A 17,166-nucleotide genomic window follows, 5' to 3' on the forward strand; every position below is an offset into this window, starting at 1 on the left:
TGATTCGGGGGTAGAGCCTACGCATCTTTCAAACGTGGACAGTCGTGAAAAAGAGTAAAATGGTGTGCGCCGTCAACTGCCTAAATTCCACCACTCGTAAGCCCAATACCTTACTTTATAAACATTTCTTCTTGTTTTACCTCCTTTGTTCTGAACTGGGACCTGGTTCTGAACTTGGTTCTGGTTCAGAAAAGGGACCTGATTCTTGCATGAATACAGAGCACCTGCTCTGTGCCAAGCACTGGGCTCGGTGCTAAGACCCAGCTTTTTACACAAGGATTACATCAAAGAAAAGGATGTTTGTAATCTGTGTGGCGCCAAACAATTGGTTGCTTTTGATTTTTTAAATCTTTCTTCTTGAAACACTCAACTGTCAGCACCTCAAAATAAACTGTTAATGCTTTTACACCCAAAGCCTAAGAAAACCCTGTGCTACCCCACGACCTGGAAAGAATCAAGGAATCTAAGCAGTTATCCAGCTCTGGAAACAAAGAGACGGCTGGAGTGCCAGGTTTGCTCTAAGAGCCCACAGTATCTTCAGTTTGCTATGAACATGTTGCTCTCTGGGCACATACTTGGAACATGGACAGAAAAATGCATCAGACTCAGAACATTTCTCCCCGGGTTCTTTCTGTGAAAAACCTTCTACTGCCATCAAGTCAGATGGATTTTAATTATTGTTTCATATAAAGAACGAATAGCTCTTGTAGAGCGAGGATTTTGCATTATCAGCCCATGGCACACCTGTCTGAAAAAGACATTCTGTAACTTCTCTTGTGTTATAAACATCATAAACACTACAAGGATAAATGTTTGGGTTTTTTCCCCACTTTTGAAAACAGTTCTTAGAACATAAGGAAACTCATTTGAATTCTGAGGTTCTGTATCACTTTTTCCTACACTTATAAAAACGCACATCTCAAAGCTCTGCCTAACTGACCCTGATGGAGGAGACCCATCTCTTTCTCGTGATGGCAGAGACTCAAACAGCAATTTCTAGAGATGGAGAAATCCTGTGTCCTAGTAGTTGAGAATCACATTAGCTGTTATCTGAGCGTCCTAAAATACTAAGACAGTTGAGTGCTGAGCACAGGGCCATAGTGGAGGCAGCCTGGCCCCCGAGTACCTTTTCAGGGCTCTGGGCAGCAGCATCCTTGGTACCTGCAGCAAGTGGGAACTGTGGGAAGAGAGTGGGTAGTCCTCCTTTTTCATGTTTTCTTCCTGGTGTCTCAGAAGGGGTGAGGGGAGAAAACTTTCCTCTTACCCCTAAGCACTCCCTCCCCTCCAACAGGTACAAAATGGAGCCTGGCTTTCATGTGCTTGAGCATGCTGATTGTTTCAGAGGGGATGCACTGGAGCCAGGGGCAGGGGGTATCTGAGTGTGAGAAGCCCTGGGACCTGAGCAAGAGTAGGACAGTGAGGGAGAGGTGGTGCCAGGCTGGCGCGGGGATGTCTGGGGCTGCTGGGAGGGCCTGCTGCACAGCCCGCCTTACATCAGAGCCCAGACAGGTGGTGGGCCAACCCAGACTAGCTGGGCCCAGAAAAAGGGAGGTGCCCAAGACCACCACACTCTCCCAGTCTCCTGAGATGGAGCAAGCTGCAGAGCTTGCTGCGGTCCCTGGGAGGTACCCCAAACGGTGCGAGGCTGGCCCTCCCTCCAGCTGCGGTGAGTAGGGGTACAGAAACGAAGTGCTTCCCACACTGGCATTGTGGAAGAATTCAGACGGTCCAAGTCAGGGTAAGGGTTTACTAACAAAGTGCTTTAATTTGGAAAATGTTCAAGGAAATACATGAATAAAATACGCTAGTCATTTAGCTAACCAGTTCTGCAAATTCCGCCTACCAAGTCAGAGGAAACAGAAATGTGCATATATACAGAAGTAGAAAGAGATTTACAAATTTATTGATGCTTTTCAGAAGTTCACAGATGAAATGGCCTCTCATAGTACAAAACTCAATTGAATACTACAGTGTTTTTTCAAGATCATGAAAAAAATGAACTCCAAGTCTATTTTATAAACCTAAAATGGTACAATATCACTGGGCTTTTGTTCTAGCATTTATCAAACTCACACATGTGTTTTTCGGAGGTGAACTTGGCCTGATTCCTGAGAATTAATTTCTCTGAACAGAAGGGCCTGAAAACAATGCGATTTGTGCATCGCATTGTACATCGTTAGTTGAGGGAAGCCATCGTTAGGGGGCTCCCCTGGGGCCTGAGGCCACTGTGCTTGGGGTCCTGCTCTCCGTCTCCAGACTCATAATGGACAGAACTCCGCTGTCTGAAGAAAGAAGATGGTATTGCATCACATGCTAATTAACAACACACGATTCTAAAATACTTTGCTTCCCTCTAGAATTCCTAGGAGCAAAAGCCATCCGAGGGACCCTTCCAAACCCAACTGACACTGTTCCACAGTCCCTGGACCTGCCGAGGTGCGGTGGGGGTTCTAGGCTGGACTCATCACCACCAGCTCAGTGACCAGCCACATGGGCTGGGTGGCCCGGCTGGGCAGCCATCTGCCTCGTCTGAAGAGCAGGGCCCTGGAGGTCCCCGAACACTGACTCACGTCTGTGGCTTTATTCCCCTCGTCAGCCCATTCAGATCACTGCAGCAACTGCGTTTCTCGAACCCCAGCCCCCCACCCCTTCTGTAGGTACCATCTCATCACAGGCACCCACCCACCTTCCGAGGCCCACAGCCAAAGAGGTGAAGCCCAGTGGCATTCAGGGGCCCCTGGAACAGAATCAAGTCCCGTTTGTTTCATAGGGGACGAGCCAGCTATAGGCCGTGACATTTGTGTCCAGGACAGCATGGGAGGAGGGAGCCTCCCTGTCCTCCCCAGACCCAGAAGGCAGCCTGGGGAAACTCCTCGCCTCTCACCTGGCTTATTTACTTGATACACCTCCTCCCAGGTGTAGTCAGCAAGGTTCACAGGCTGCGTCACCCAGGGGTCTGTCACCAGCTTCTCCAAGGTGGTGCGCTGCTCGGGGACAGGCTGCAGCAGCCCAGACAGGAGGGTCATTAGATCTGGGGACATAAAAAGCTGCCCTAGGCATGGGGCCAGAAGACCAACAGTGGTCTGGCCTGGATCAAGTGAAGTGCCTCTGAAAACCGCAGGTCCTGGTCTGCCCCCATGAGCGCCTGACTGGCAGCAAGGAGCCCTGGAACCCCACTTTTAGCTAGTACCCCAGGGTTTCTGGCGCACAGGGCCCCAGCTGTGCTTCGAGAAAGGCTGCAAGAAACATCTATCACCTCTAAAATGACAACCTGGAGTTCCAGGTCCTGCCTTAGGATGCACGGAGGTCCCTCACGGCAGCCTGTCCTGGGGGCTCTGGCTGTGCAGAGCCGTGAATGACACAGGATGCATGTGACAGCAGAGGGAAGAGGGCCCCGGTGGGTCCCCACAGGAAGGAAGCACAAGCTCTGAGAAGAGGCCCAGCCTGGAGTCTGGATGGGTGCCCCTCACCCCAGGGCCCTCCGAGCCTCCCTATCCCGGCGAAGTGTCCTGAGAGCCTGACGAGAGAGCACGTGGGACGGCCTTTGTGGGTGGGGACAGCGTGCTGCAAGGGCCATGGAGTTGTCAGGCCCAGAATTTGAGCCACGCCCTGCCAGGCCTCTCCTGGGTCGCTGTGGCCCCCAGATGCACAAGCTGCAGCCACCCCCCTCGTGATGGTGTCTGGAGGTGATGAGGCTGATTAGGTGAGGTCGTGTGCCCGCCCACCATGCGAGTGTAAGAAGAGAGGCCAGCAAGCTCGCTGTCCCCCTCCACCACGGGAGGACCCAGAGAAAAAGCAGGCGTCTGCTGACAGGGAAGGTGCTCAGCAGGGTGTCACGCTGCCTGATCGTGCTCCCGGACTCCAGACCGTGAGCAGTAAATGTCAGTCATTTCAGCCTGTGGGTGGTGTCCATCATGGCCACTGAGCCGACTGACACAGGCTTCTAAGCCAAGCAGAAATCCCAGGCACGGACTTCGTGTATGAAGCCCTCTCACCTCACTTGTCATAACGATAAATGACAACTACAGAATTACAGAAGGTCAAGATTGGAAGGGACCTCAGCAGCTGAGTCCGGCATCCGTCAGACCTCTGCCAGCCCCTCGCAGCTCCTCATTGAGTGTCCCGAGCTGGCCCACTCCAGATCCGGCCACTGAGCCCTCACCCGCCTCCCCACTTCAGAGGCAAACTGCCACCGTGGCCCTGAGGGGAGCTTGCGGTGGGACAGAAACCCGAGGCTTCCATCCATAGGAGCTGCTTGAGGGCAAGTCCTTCCATCACCCCAAGTGATGAGTTTCTAAGCTGAGGGTGGGACCGACAGTCATTGCCATGGCCGAGCTCAAGTGCTCTAAGGTCTGTCTCTCAAAACAGGGCCCTACGATCCAAAGGGGAACGCTCACAAAAACACAATTATTGTGATGTTTTGAAGTCATATTCAAACAATCCTCATGTGCAGATCAAAGTATGAGAGGAACAGACAGGAAGGAGGCCGTCAGCACGGACAATGGCTCTCGAAGGCTGGAGGCGGGGAGCTGCTGGGTGCAGCCGCGCTCACCTTGCGACACCACATACGGGGGGTTCACTGCAGCCTCCACGGTCTCCTCCAGCTCACAGAAGGGGTTCTCCTCAAAGACCAGTGTGTACAGTGTCACTCCCAGCGACCACATCTCCAGCTCTGGCCCCCTGTACCTGCGACAGGACATGGAAACAGTCGGGGCAGCAGGTGCTCAGCCGAGGCGCAGGCCAGCCCGCAAGTGAGCCCTGGGCCCCAGTCACCCGAGCAAGCGCGGCTCCCGGTGAGGCTGGCCAAGCTCCGTCGACGCCCAGCCAGGTGCCACCATGCGCCAGGAGAGACTGGAAAAGCCACGTCACAGGGCTGGTGAATCAGACTAACCCTGGAGACAATGTCAACCATGGGATGCAGCAGTGCCTGCAGCACGTGGGTGCACACGGCATCCTCTGGGGGTGTGGGGGGCTTCTTGGAGGAGAAGGCACTGGGACTCACAGGTGCTCACCTTACCAGGGCCACGGGGAGCCACGGGTGGTTTAAGAACAGGGCAGTGTGCCCTTCAGCAAGCTAGCTGAGGTGACACATGAAGGGTGCTCAGGGTGACATGGCACAGTGAGGACCCCTAAGGACAAAGTAAGGGACAGCGTCAGGGACAGAGAAGAAAGTGGATGAGAAGGTGCGGTGGGAGGGGCCCCGGCTGCTGGGCCAATGGAGGAGCAAGCTCTGGGGAGAAGCCCCAGGGCGCACTGGTGTCATGTCTGCAAACACCCTTCTCCCGGCCACCACCCACAAGAGGCCAGCGCTGCCCCGCGCTCACAGAGCTAGTGACATAAACATGGCCTGTGTCTTATGTAGAAGACGTGAACTGCTGCCAGGGCACCGAAGCGGGCTGACTATCCCCAGACATGTCCCCATGCTGCCCAAGGTCACCGGGTCTGCAGATCGAGGACCCTACACAGGGAACATGGGAAGCACACAAGGTGGCCAGAGAAATGGGTGAGTGAGAAGAGGGTCAGGACAGACTCCTGCCATCCAGAGGGCCACAGAGAGCCTGGGGACATCAGGAGGCAGAAAACTAGGGGCGACGGGGCAACTCGGGACGTGCAGACCACAGAGCCCCAAGCAGGAGCGTGGGCAGGAGTTGGGCCTCGGTGGCCAAGCAGGGAGGGGCCGCAAGGACAGACCTCAGGGAAGTGAGGGACGAGAGGCTGCATGAACTGGAGCAAGTATAGATTCGACGGTTTTTGTTTCTGTGTCGTTTCTGTTTCAGAAATAAATTTTGAGAATTTTGGAGGTTGAAGAGAAAAATCCAACAAAGTACAACTGGGCTCAGCAAATTCTCTGTAAGGGCCCAAGAGTCAGCATTTTAGGCTGTGGGCCACACGGCCTCTGGGCGGCCACTCCTGCCACAGCAGCATAGCAGCCACAGAACGAGCAAGCCAGTGTGTGTGGCTGTGTGCCAATAAAGCTTGATTTGTAAAAACAAGCAGTGGGCCGGATTTGGCCAAGGGCCATAGTTTGTCCAGCCCTGGAACAGAAGGACATGAACAGGATGAGGGAGGAAGCAAAGCTCCTGAGGACAGGCTGGAGAATCCAAGCTCAGCAAACCTGTGCCCCTGAGGTGGGCACAGCATACGGGATGGAGGAAGGAGCTCAGAGGAGGACACCTGCAGCCCAGCCAGCTGAGGAGGAGGGAACAGGAACAGCCCAGGGCAGGGGCGCCAGAAGGTGGGAGCCCAGTTCCCGGGGGAGGCCTTGAGGCCACTGAGCAGCACCGAGGCACAGAAGTGCCCCCCCCCAAGCTCCATGTGGGACTTCACAAGCCACGAGCACATGCCTGGCGGGACAGGACAGCAGCCCGCAGCACTATGGGATCTCTGAGGCTCTTAGACCACCCCCTTCAGAATCTCATACTGTCTGGTGGTTCTGGTGTGTGGAGAAGACAGGCGTAGGGCTTCACTAGCGCCCTCCACGCTCTGCTCTGCAGAGCCTGGCCGTCCTGCTCACGGGGCCAGCCGCGCTAGAGGGCTGGTCAGAAGGGCGGACTCCACGCGGGCAGCCTGCGGCCTTCACTTCCTGACTGTGAAATGAAATGACCTGAGTGGACATGGTGATCAGAGCCCTGGTCACTTCTCACAGCGATGCTGAGGGACGTCTGTGAGCCTGAGGCTCGGCACGGAGATGGCCGTGGCTACAGCGAACGCTCCACACTCAGGTCGCCAGGGTTCAAATCTGACTCCGACCAGGTCTGCGTGTCCCCACACACCTGCCACATGAGAGTAAGACCACAGGCGCGGGCACAGAGCACGTCAGCAGCAGGTGGCGAGGTCCACAGGCCTGTGGCCGTCCGTCCCTGTAACCGCAAGTTGTCCTACTGACACGTTCTCACCCAACCGTCAGACAAGTGCCGGTGGCACAGGAAGAAGCCTGCTGTCTGGATGTGACCTGACGAGGTCCATTTCATACATGTAAAGACACATTCGCTTGTTTGTAGACGACATGGGATCCATCGTGTGAAGCATGAAACACTCAAGCCACAGCCACACGAGCAGCAACCAGTCTGTCCTGTCCTGACGCCCCGACAGCAGGTGCTGCCTGGGCTCCCTGCACAGAGACGCCAACTCGACAGTGCCTGGGCCCAGCTTGTACCCCAGCAGGAGGGGCTGGCCAGCGACAGCGCCTCCTGCTCGGGCCCGAATCCCACATGGGTGCTCCCTGGGGGGGCTGCTCCTACAGCTTCATTCCCTGCTCTCGTGACACCACCCCAGCAACATTTTCCTGTCATCAAAATAAATAAACCCGGCTAGGAAGCCTCTTCATTTAATTGAAGAAGCCCAGCTTTTGGGACTCTTTTAACTTTATCTTTTTCTTAACTGTTAATTATATAAAACTGCAAACATAAAAGTTGAGAAAATAATACAGTGAACCTGACACCCATCGCCCAGCTTCCCCTGACCACTCTCACGTTGCCTGCCTGCCCATTTTCCAAAACACTGTCTTTTATCCCTCGGCACCCTCATCACAACAGGCAAAACTGAAACCACTTTCCCGCTGAAAATGCACTAATGACCAATGACGAGGTTGCTCCTGTGGGGCGATGTGAGAAGGGCTGCACTGCAGTGTGATACGTACGGATTCCCCATGAGGACCTCGGGCGCACAGTACTCGATCGTTCCACAGAACGTGTAGAACAGTTTGCCCATTTCCAGGTAGGCAGCGGAGCCGAAGTCTATGAGCTTAATCGTGAAGTCCTCGGCGATGACGATGTTCTCGTCCTTGATGTCCCGATGGATGATGCTCTTCGAGCGCAGGTACCCCACTGCCGACACCAGCTGAAACCAGGGGCACAGGGGGCTTTTTAAAGGCAATTCAAGTAAGATGTACTTCAAGTAAGGGCTGACAAGAAGAACGGAAAGAACAGTGACAAGGAAAAGAAGGAGTTCCCTAACTCATAGTGAAGTTGTGACAGAAAGGCCTCTGGTGCTACAGACGCGGCCCAATGATAGGAAGCAAGGTGGTGCCAGGCAGTGCCAGGTGGTGCGCTCGCTGCGGCCGGCACACACCTCCCCACAAACCGGCAACACAAATATGTGACTCTTCAAAAATCACATTATTATTATTATTATTATTTGTGAAGACAACATAAGATCTACCCTCTCGGAACATTTTTAAGTCTACAGCCCAGCGTCGTTCGCTGCAAGAACCAGACCAGCAGCACAGCAGACCTCTAGGGCTTATTCACCTAGCACAGCTGAGACTGCACCCTTTCACTACCCCCACTCTCCGTCCCCCAGATAAATAAGCCACTCTTAAGTCCTGTCTGTGCCACTGATGGAAACCTCGCAGCAGACATTCACTAACCCTGCAACACGTGCCACGACAGCACAGTTATAAGGACAGAGAGACCACAACAGAAGCTGCAAAGACATGTGCTGGCTCTTTCATGAGCGTGGGCCGGGTGCTAACTGAGAAGCAGCCCTAGGGAAAGCCTGGTCCGGCCCCCTTGGCTCACGGAGCTCACACAGCAGCCTGAGAGCCTGGTCTCCAAACGCTGACTTCCGGCTTTCACAGCGGGGAGAGCGGCTTCTGGTCCAGGCGTGCCCCCCTTTGTAGTTAAGAAACCTGATGAAACCTTCATGTTCATATTAATGTGTGGTTTGTTTCCCCCTGGCCCCTGTGCCCTAGCTGCCAGGAGAGCTGTTCACAGGCGCCAGCCCCCCTCCAGTGGGCAGGCAACACACTGCTGACTGGCACCATATGTGCACACATTTCCAGATGATAGTTCTACAAAACTGTGAACCCATATTTACACATAATAACACCTAGGACATGTACAGATTCACAAACAGACTACAAATACTTCTTGCAAAAATTGTAAAGTATTGAACACTGTCATTTCCTGTATCAGTAGCCCCAGAATGAACACGTTAGGCAGAAGCTTTTAACTGTTACATCAGACACTCTTTTCACCATGAAGATTTCAGAAACAAATCTTTGCCATGAAGTAAAGCAGACAAGTATGCAACCTTCCAAAGCACGAAGAGGGAGAGATGACCTTCTTCTGGCAGAGCCATGACGCCTAAAACTTGTAAGTAGGTGCCTCGGAAACTTACTTTCAGACACCCAATAACTTCTGAGAGTTTAGAGCTTTGAGGAAGAAATGTCACTTTAGGAAAGCTGTCCTTAGAAAATGAGTCGCCTCCAGGAAACAGTCCAAGAGCAAACCTGTGACTTGTTCCCTTCGGGGAGCTCTCTGATTTAACCCAACAGCCTCACGATGTCAGCACTAGAACAACCCCTGCTGCATGGATTGGTAATGATTTCCTGCGGGTAGACAAGGGCCAGGTCAGACACAGAGGTCTCAGAGCCCAGACTGACAGCTTTGCTGGCTGATGTTGAGGTTGGTGGGGATCCTCTACGTATAGAAATAAACTTTGATCGTGAACCCGCCTCCCAGTCGTTTCAGGATGGCATCTGGCCTTACCCATCCTTCCAGCTTCACTTTCTCTACTTCAACCAGAGAATTCTCTCCTCAAAATACCTTTCTTATTCCAAAAACCCCAAACCTGAAGGCTAGATCCAGCTAGATCCACACTCAGAGAGGGGACCGAGTGTGACCACCAGTCTCTGCAGCCGCCGGTACCTGCGCCCAGCCTGCGCTCACCTGTCGGAAGATGTAACTCGCCAGCGGCTCATCCAAGCTGGGATGGCAGTCGATGAATGAGAAGAGGTCCAGGCCGGAGCCATGCTTCTCCATCACCAGCTGAAAGAACCCTTGGTTCTCAAATACATCCAAGACCTGGTAAGAGACAGAGCTGGGTCCAGCGCTGCTGAGGCACCTTCCGACCGCGTTTAAGGCGCCTCCCATGAGCGGTTCAGGGCGTCGCATGCGAGAACAGCACTTCACCTTGATGATATTGGCGTGCTCCACCCTGGACAGAATCGCAATCTCTAAAGTGACTCTTCCAAGTGTGGGGTCCTCGATCCAACAATCCTCCAAAACCTTGTCCTTCCTAATGAACTTCACCACCACCTACGAGGAAGGCAGAGGGAGGAATGGCGGAGACCTTCCTCCAGCCCCATCGGACCAGCTGCCCTGCTGGCTCCCAGCATTAGCCGGGACCTCCACGTATTCCTCCCTGAGTCCCAGGCCGTGAAAGGCACTGACGACAAGCCCTGGCAGCACCAGGACACAGCAGCTGCTGTTGGTAAATGAGGGGCTGGACTGGTGTGGGAGCCTGGGGGCTGAGCAGCACGGCCACTGCTGGAAAGACGCCCCAGGAAACCTCGGAGTGGGCGCTCCCCAGAACACCCTGCATCACCCCAATTTCTCCACCGAGGACTAAATGTCCTGGCCAAGAACATGAGACAAGAGGCCTGAAAACTAGAAACTAAACAAAAAGTGTCATCTGGTCCTGAGAATGAGTCAGAGCGCAATGAGAGTGATGGACACAAGATAAATATAAAAGTGATGTGAGTACAATTAATGATGGTCAACCAGAAAGTGTAACGGAAAAGAGATGGTACTTGTAATGGAAACAAACACTGGAGGTCGCTGGCTGGTAACCTTGTCTCTCAACACAATATTTGCAACCAGGTGATGGGCATGCAGCTGAAGGAGCGACATGGCAGGGTGACCACAGGCCGGACCAAAGGGCCAGGCCTGCACTGCACTTCAGTGAGAACCTGAACAAGGTGACGGAAGGCCCTGCCCTCAGGGAGCTCATGGTCTCCTGGGGAGAGCATGCTTCCAGGGTCAGGGAGAGTGAATGCCAAGATGACAAAGGGGAGTAAAGGCAACTCCCAGAGGAGCCCAGGAAAGGCATGGAGGCCAAGCAAGATGGAGTGAGGGTTGTGAGGCCGTTGGAGCCACAGCAGAGCCTGGGGAAACAAGCAGGAAGAATAGCTAGGACCTTCTGCGATGTCCACTCATTCTCCATAATCAGGAGGAAAAACGTCATGGCTTGGGTGCAGCATGTGAGTGCTGACAACTCAACAAATTCTGAAGATCCTCTCTGAAGGGAGGGTCACCGTGATTGGACGGGCCAGATGAGAAATTCAAGAGAAAGCAAGAAGACAAGGTTGTCTCTGTGAGGGAAGGGTGACTGAGGTGGGGCGGGACACAGCAGGAGCTCGAGTTCAGACAGTTAAAGGGGAGAGGTCTGCTGCCCATCCAGCGTCCAGCATAAGCAGACAGGAAGGGAGGCTCCCTGCGAGCACCAGCACACACCTAAGGGGAATGTAGGGGAAGGCAGACAAGAATTAACAGAATTCTCTTAAGATGAACAAAGCTTTAAAGACTCAGATCAAAGTCTTACCAAGTCTCAAGCAAGAATAAAGAACACACACAAACACATACACACACACATACACACAGAAATACATCCTGGTGAAACTTCTGAAATCCAAAGCTAAAAGAAAAGAACAAGAAGGAAAAAGAAAACAACAGGCTGTTAGCAGCAAAAGCCACTTCAAAATAACACTGGATGACAACAGACACGAGGTCTAAAAAGTCCTGAGAGGAAAAAGGCTTATCATCGTACATTCTTTCTAGAAAAATTAGTGACAAATATATTCCAACAAATGAAACATAAACACAGGAAAGAGAAGAAACGGGATACAAAAATAATAGAGATTCAACAAAAAGACAATGAAAACTACAAAAACATTATTGAAAGAAATCAAAGGCCTAAACAAGAGGAAAGACACCCACATTCCTGGTTGACAAGTCAACACTGTCAAGATGGAAAAACTCCCCAAACTGACCTACAGAGTAAGTAAGACACCCCTACTGTAGCTTAACCCTTAAAAGTCTGTTTTCTGATTGGCTGCTTTACTTAATAATTTGTTGGCCTAGTAATATGTAAATTGACATCTGTTTTCTGAAAGGCAAAAATACTCCTGTGTTTCTTTTTAATCCAAGAGAAGAACTTTGGGGCTTCTTTCTTCTTCCTTTAGGTTTAAAGAAATCCCTCGGGCCTATCGGATTCTGATCCAAACCAAAACGAGATCTGACTCAGACAAATTAATGACACAGCGAGAGTGGGAGCACATGACAGCAAGAGCAGTACAGGTCATGTGGCCAAAGTGTAAATGCTTTTATTATAAGGAACAGCTTAAAAATTACATTCAATCCAATAAGCTACAAAAATAGCAACATTAACTCAGAGAAAGTACCAGAAAGGAAATTAAAAGAAAGCAAAATGAATACTTGATGAATAAAATAGACAATTCTGTGGCAAGTCTGGCAAAGAAAAGAGAGCAAACCTAAGATTTCAGACATTTGGACAGCCAAGGGGCTGCCATGTGCCACAGAAAACACCTCAAACGCAACACCACGCACATGGGCATGCCGCCGGCGCCAGTCTCACCTAACTTTGACATAAACATAAGAAACTTCTGGATGAATATAAATGGGAAAAAATCCCAAACAAAAATACTGGCAAACCAATTCAGCAACGCATTAAAAGCATATGAGAGCAGACTGGCGGCCTGAGTCCAGCAGTGCACGCTGACTGGTAACACCTTGTGTCAGGAAAGGAAAGATGGGTCTGACCATCTCAAAGATGCTGGGAAGACATGTGATAGAACAACACTCATTCTTTCAAAAAAGCATTCAGTGAGCTGAAAATAAAATGAAATATCCTCAAATGAAAGGTATCCTTGAAAAATAAAGGGGCAGCGAGGGAACAGCAGGAGACCGGTAGCACACCTTCCGGGCTCGGCAGGTCCTGCCAGGTGGCAGCAGGGAAGGCAAAGCAAGGGCGAGGAGACACAAACAGAAAAGGAGAGACAAGCGTCATGACTGGCAGAGAGAGGGATGAGTGGTCATCTGGAAAATCAGAAAGGACCCACGGCGACATCAGGAAAGCAGGGAGCCTGACGTGATGTGTGGGTCCAAACACGCAGCTGTGGTCAATTCCAGAAGAAGCAACTAGAAAATGCAGTGGGGGGCCGCTTCCCTCCAAGCCAAAGCACCTCCTTGTCCTTTTCCCTGTCCACCGCGGTCCATACGAAGCCGAAAGCCCCGCTGCCCAGCAGGCTCAGCGTGCGGTACTTGTGCGAGTACGCACCCTCGCAGGCCGCCAGCCCGTCCAGCTCCCCGGCTTTGGGGGACTCCTCAAACCATGCTTGGCTTCTGAGTGCCTGCGAACACAAGGGAAGTCTCAGGGACCACACACCACCGACCGCAGGCGGCGCGTGTCCCCCCTCCACCCACCATACCCCACGGCTGTGGGCAAAGCAGCACATGCACCCTGCGGCCGCTCCTCCCGGGCGGCCTTGAGACACGGTCCAAACTGGTACACGCATCAAAGTGCCTGCACGTGGGGCACACACAGATTTAAAACCCCGCCCAGGGCTAGTACGTACACAGGGTGTGAGGAGACAATGATCCAAAGCCACAAGCAGACCGTCTTCCCGCCCCCAGGAGACAGAGAAGTACTGCTGGGAGGACACCCCACACAGAAAGGCCCAGCACGGTGCAGGTACCTACTTCCCCCACGCTGGGTCCAGGGAGTTCGCACACGGAGTGGCTGGCGCTGGGCCGATTGGCCAGGAGCAGGCGGGTCCGCGGGGATGAGGCTTGGGCGCCACGCAGGTCTCTCACCAGCCAGCAACAGAAGAGGGGCGCGGGGCCTTGGAGCTCTACCCGCTTCACCTCAAAGTGCACACCTGGAGGGGAAGGCAGAAGCACAGCCCCAGGATGAAAAAGCATGCGGCTCCAGACAGCACGGAGACCGCACAGAGCAGAGGGCTCCGAGGCTTGGAGAAGGGGCAGCATGGCAGGTAGGCAGGGAAAGGCCGAGCATGGCGGACCTCCACCTGGCGTGGGGTCAGCAGCTCAGCGTGAACACGGGGCAGCCGGAGGTCACGGGAAACGCTGAAGAGACACCTGCCAACTCACAAATGCCTGGAAAGCCGCCTCTACATGCCCGACACAGGGGAGCCTCTGCCTCTGGGTGAAGGAACGTGAACGGTTCCAATGGAAACATACACGTATGTACCCGCTGTGGTTTTCAGACCCACATTAAACAACACATGCTACACACACATGGGTGTGCTTTCCACAGCCTCCTGGGTATGCACCCAAACAAGGCAGGTTATCTTTTTTATGGGGGGGTTTACAGGTGAATTTATTGTCTTCTTTTTGTTTATATTTTCTAATACTTCCACAAATGACACATGTTACTACTTTTCAGAAGTATTTCTGAAAAAAGCCTTTCTAATCAACACTACAAAATCAGCAATAAAAAAACAACTGGCTAAAATAACATGACCTGTTAAGAAATTAGGAAAATAAAAAAAGTGAAACAAATACAATCGACCTCAAAGGGGCAAGTGAAGCAGCCTGACCAGAAGGTCCTCTCAGAGCAAAGATTTTTAGAGCAGAGCAGCCTGAACTCCGAAAGCTCGTGAAGACCCGCCACGAACATTTCCCCTGCCCCTCAGTGTGACCTCAACACTGCGCCGTGGGATGGGGGCTCCACCATTCCCGGGCACGCACACTTGTAATCCTAATTTTAAGAGGTCAGCTATAACTGCAGGGTCTTTCATACTTCATTCCTGCCAAAACTACTCAGGGTGTGAAGCCCCACGAGACCCGTGCCAAGGAGGGCCCACTCCCCGCCATGCTGTGCTCTAGACCCAGCCAGGACATACTCAGCAGCGAGCCGTCCCGGTGATAGCAGCTCCCCGCATAGGTGCCCTCCTGGATCTCGCACTGCCGGCTGGTGGCCCTGGGTGACACCGAGCTCTCCTTTCTCACAGGCGTGGAGGTGACCTGGACACTGTGCCTGGGCTCCTCTAACGGGCACGGGTCCACAGGGCCGGCTCCCAACGTGGGAACGATGCAGCCTGGACTCTCTCTGCCACTCACGCCGTCACATTCCGAGGACAGCAAACAGATGTCAGACAGCTGGGTCCCATCGAGGCCCAGACAACTCTCACGGAACTGCCAGCCTGTGCCAAGACTGCAATAGGCGCCTGTCAGCAGTAACAGCTCTCGGTCGTCCAGAACCTCTGACCTCTGCCTGTGCACAGAGCTCACGTCGGTATCGGAGCCCTGTAGTGGGGGAGAGGCCGTCCCTACAAGCTCGGACGAAGCGCAGGAACAATTCGAAGAAGTTAGGTCTGTCCGTTCACTGAAATAGAGTTCCTTGAGGTTCCAGGAGAATGAATTCCCACCGGCCTCGCAGGCCTGCACTGTGTCCAGGACGCTGGGCAGGTCTGTGGCGAGGGCGTAGCAGGCTGAGGAGCTGCCCGAGTGGCCTCTATAGAGCTGTCTGCCTCCCAGGTCACACAGCGACATAGGGGCAGAGAACACAGGGGGGCACTCGGCTGGGACCGGCCCAACGTAGGACACACCCAATGGTCCCCCAAAGCTCAATTTGGACAGCTGCTCCTTAATTAAGCAAGTCTGCAGCTCCTCCCTGTCGCTCTGCGCTCCCAGCCACTGCTCCCCCACAGTAGGCGCGGACGAGAGTCGCACCCCAGAGGGGATGGGGGCCAAGGCCAGGCTCCCCTGGGGCACACTCCGCTCACCCCCAGACTCAGGCTGTAGCATTGGGAGGCTGTCCCCAGCTGGCTGCCCCGTGGAGTCACCCCGATGGTTTGAAACGCTGACCCTGCTCAAACCTGTCCATGCCAGCTGTGCTTCCTGGGGCAGTCCACACATTTCCAGACTCCTGCTCCTGGGGTCACATGGGATCCGAGCTCCAGAGCCTCCACAGGGGACAAGTGGTCCTATATCCGTGGAGTCGGGCCTGCTTCCTCCCAAAAGGTCCTCTCCAAGGCTCTCTGTTGTTGTAGGCTCCTCCTTCTCCAACATAGTGTTCCGTGGGTCCTCAGGCAACCGCTGACTATGGGCTGGCGGGCTTTTTTCTGGGATATTCTGCTGGTTCTCGGACAATGGCCGCTGGCTATGGGCTGGCGGGCTTTTTTCTGGGACATTCTGCTGGTTCTCGGACAATGGCTGCTGGCTATGGGCTGGTGGGCTTCCTTCTGGGATGTTCTGTGGGTCCTCGGACAATGACCGCTGGCTGCAGGATGACAGGCTTCCTTCTGGAACATTTTGCTGGTCCTTGGACAATGACTGTTCCTGGGCTGGCAGCCTTCCTTCTGGGACACTGTCCACCCTGGGGATTAAAACACAATGACATAGTTACTTAGGAGTCACAAAAGAATCAGAAAGATCACAGGGACTTCTCCTCTGTTAGAGACAAGTACAAAGCATTTGACAACATGCATTTATAACAGAAAAAACACCCGTAAATTTTGTAACAAAGTTAAAAAATGAAGCACATACACACAGAGCACAACAGGCACAGTGTGATATTTGTGTACACACACGTGTACACAGAGGACAATGTGCAGTGTGACCCTAGTAGTGTACATGAGTGTGCACATATGCATGTATGCACATGAGAACATGCAGTGACCCTAGTAGTGTACATGTGTGTGCAGACATGCGTGTACACAGGTGAGAACGTGCAGTGTGACCCTAGTACTGTACACGAGTGTGCAGACATGCATGTACGCAGATGAGAACGTACAGTGTGACCCTAGTACTGTACACGAGTGTGCAGACATGCATGTATCAGATGAGAACGTGCAGTGTGACCCTATTTGCGTTAAAGGAACAAGGGCAGTTGCACATGAGTATACACACGTATATTTTTATACTTAAGTGCACAGGGTAATGGCCTAGAAAAATACAACTGCTTGCAGTAGTTCCCTCAGGGGAGGTTGGGAGATAGTCACAGGGACTTTTCCTTTTTACCATTTTCTTCTGTACTTTAAAAAAGTACACACATTCATATATTACATATTTTAAAAATAACTTCAGAAAGACTGGAAAATACGACCATGTGGATGAATTTCCAGACACAACGATGAGTATAAGAAACCAGACATAAGGAAATGAACAGTTCAAGTTCAAGGGCAGCCCCTTGGCCCTGCATCCTGGCCCCAGCAGTGAGGGGTGCTGGGGGATGCTGGGCCTGCGGCCAAGGCACATGCACCCCAGGGTGTGGCATGTTACTGCATGCGGTGCATCATGCATTGGAGATGGTTAGGAGACAAAACTGGTTGAAAACACACCAAATGCACAACAGCACTGTGATAACTCAACCCTGGATTTGTTTCTACTTTTCTAAATT

General features: G+C 52.7%; 1 protein-coding gene across 5 annotated transcripts in view; it reads right to left on the bottom strand.

Annotated features, from left to right (window-relative positions):
• Positions 1 to 1,739: 1,739 nt before the first annotated feature.
• PASK (PAS domain containing serine/threonine kinase) overlaps positions 1,740 to 17,166 on the bottom strand; it is a 30,754-nt gene continuing 15,327 nt past the window's right edge. For 3 of the 5 annotated variants that reach the window (XM_081052176.1, XM_081052175.1, XM_081052177.1), the window contains 9 exons: positions 14,669 to 16,143; positions 13,503 to 13,681; positions 12,986 to 13,153; positions 9,915 to 10,040; positions 9,672 to 9,806; positions 7,640 to 7,839; positions 4,553 to 4,686; positions 2,885 to 3,031; positions 1,740 to 2,282 (listed from right to left, as the gene is read on the bottom strand). In XM_081052176.1, the coding sequence (XP_080908302.1) occupies positions 2,197 to 2,282; positions 2,885 to 3,031; positions 4,553 to 4,686; positions 7,640 to 7,839; positions 9,672 to 9,806; positions 9,915 to 10,040; positions 12,986 to 13,153; positions 13,503 to 13,681; positions 14,669 to 16,143 (2,650 nt within the window). In that variant the 3' untranslated portion in view covers positions 1,740 to 2,196. Of the gene's footprint in view, positions 2,283 to 2,884; positions 3,032 to 4,552; positions 4,687 to 4,764; positions 4,893 to 4,956; positions 5,130 to 7,639; positions 7,840 to 9,671; positions 9,807 to 9,914; positions 10,041 to 12,985; positions 13,154 to 13,502; positions 13,682 to 14,668; positions 16,144 to 17,166 lie in introns of those variants that run through there. The other 2 variants (XR_013993558.1, XM_081052178.1) reach the window with 2 other exon arrangements.

The sequence above is a fragment of the Rhinolophus hipposideros genome (genome assembly GCF_964194185.1).
Source record: "Rhinolophus hipposideros genome assembly, chromosome: 6".
NCBI lineage: Eukaryota > Metazoa > Chordata > Mammalia > Chiroptera > Rhinolophidae > Rhinolophus > Rhinolophus hipposideros.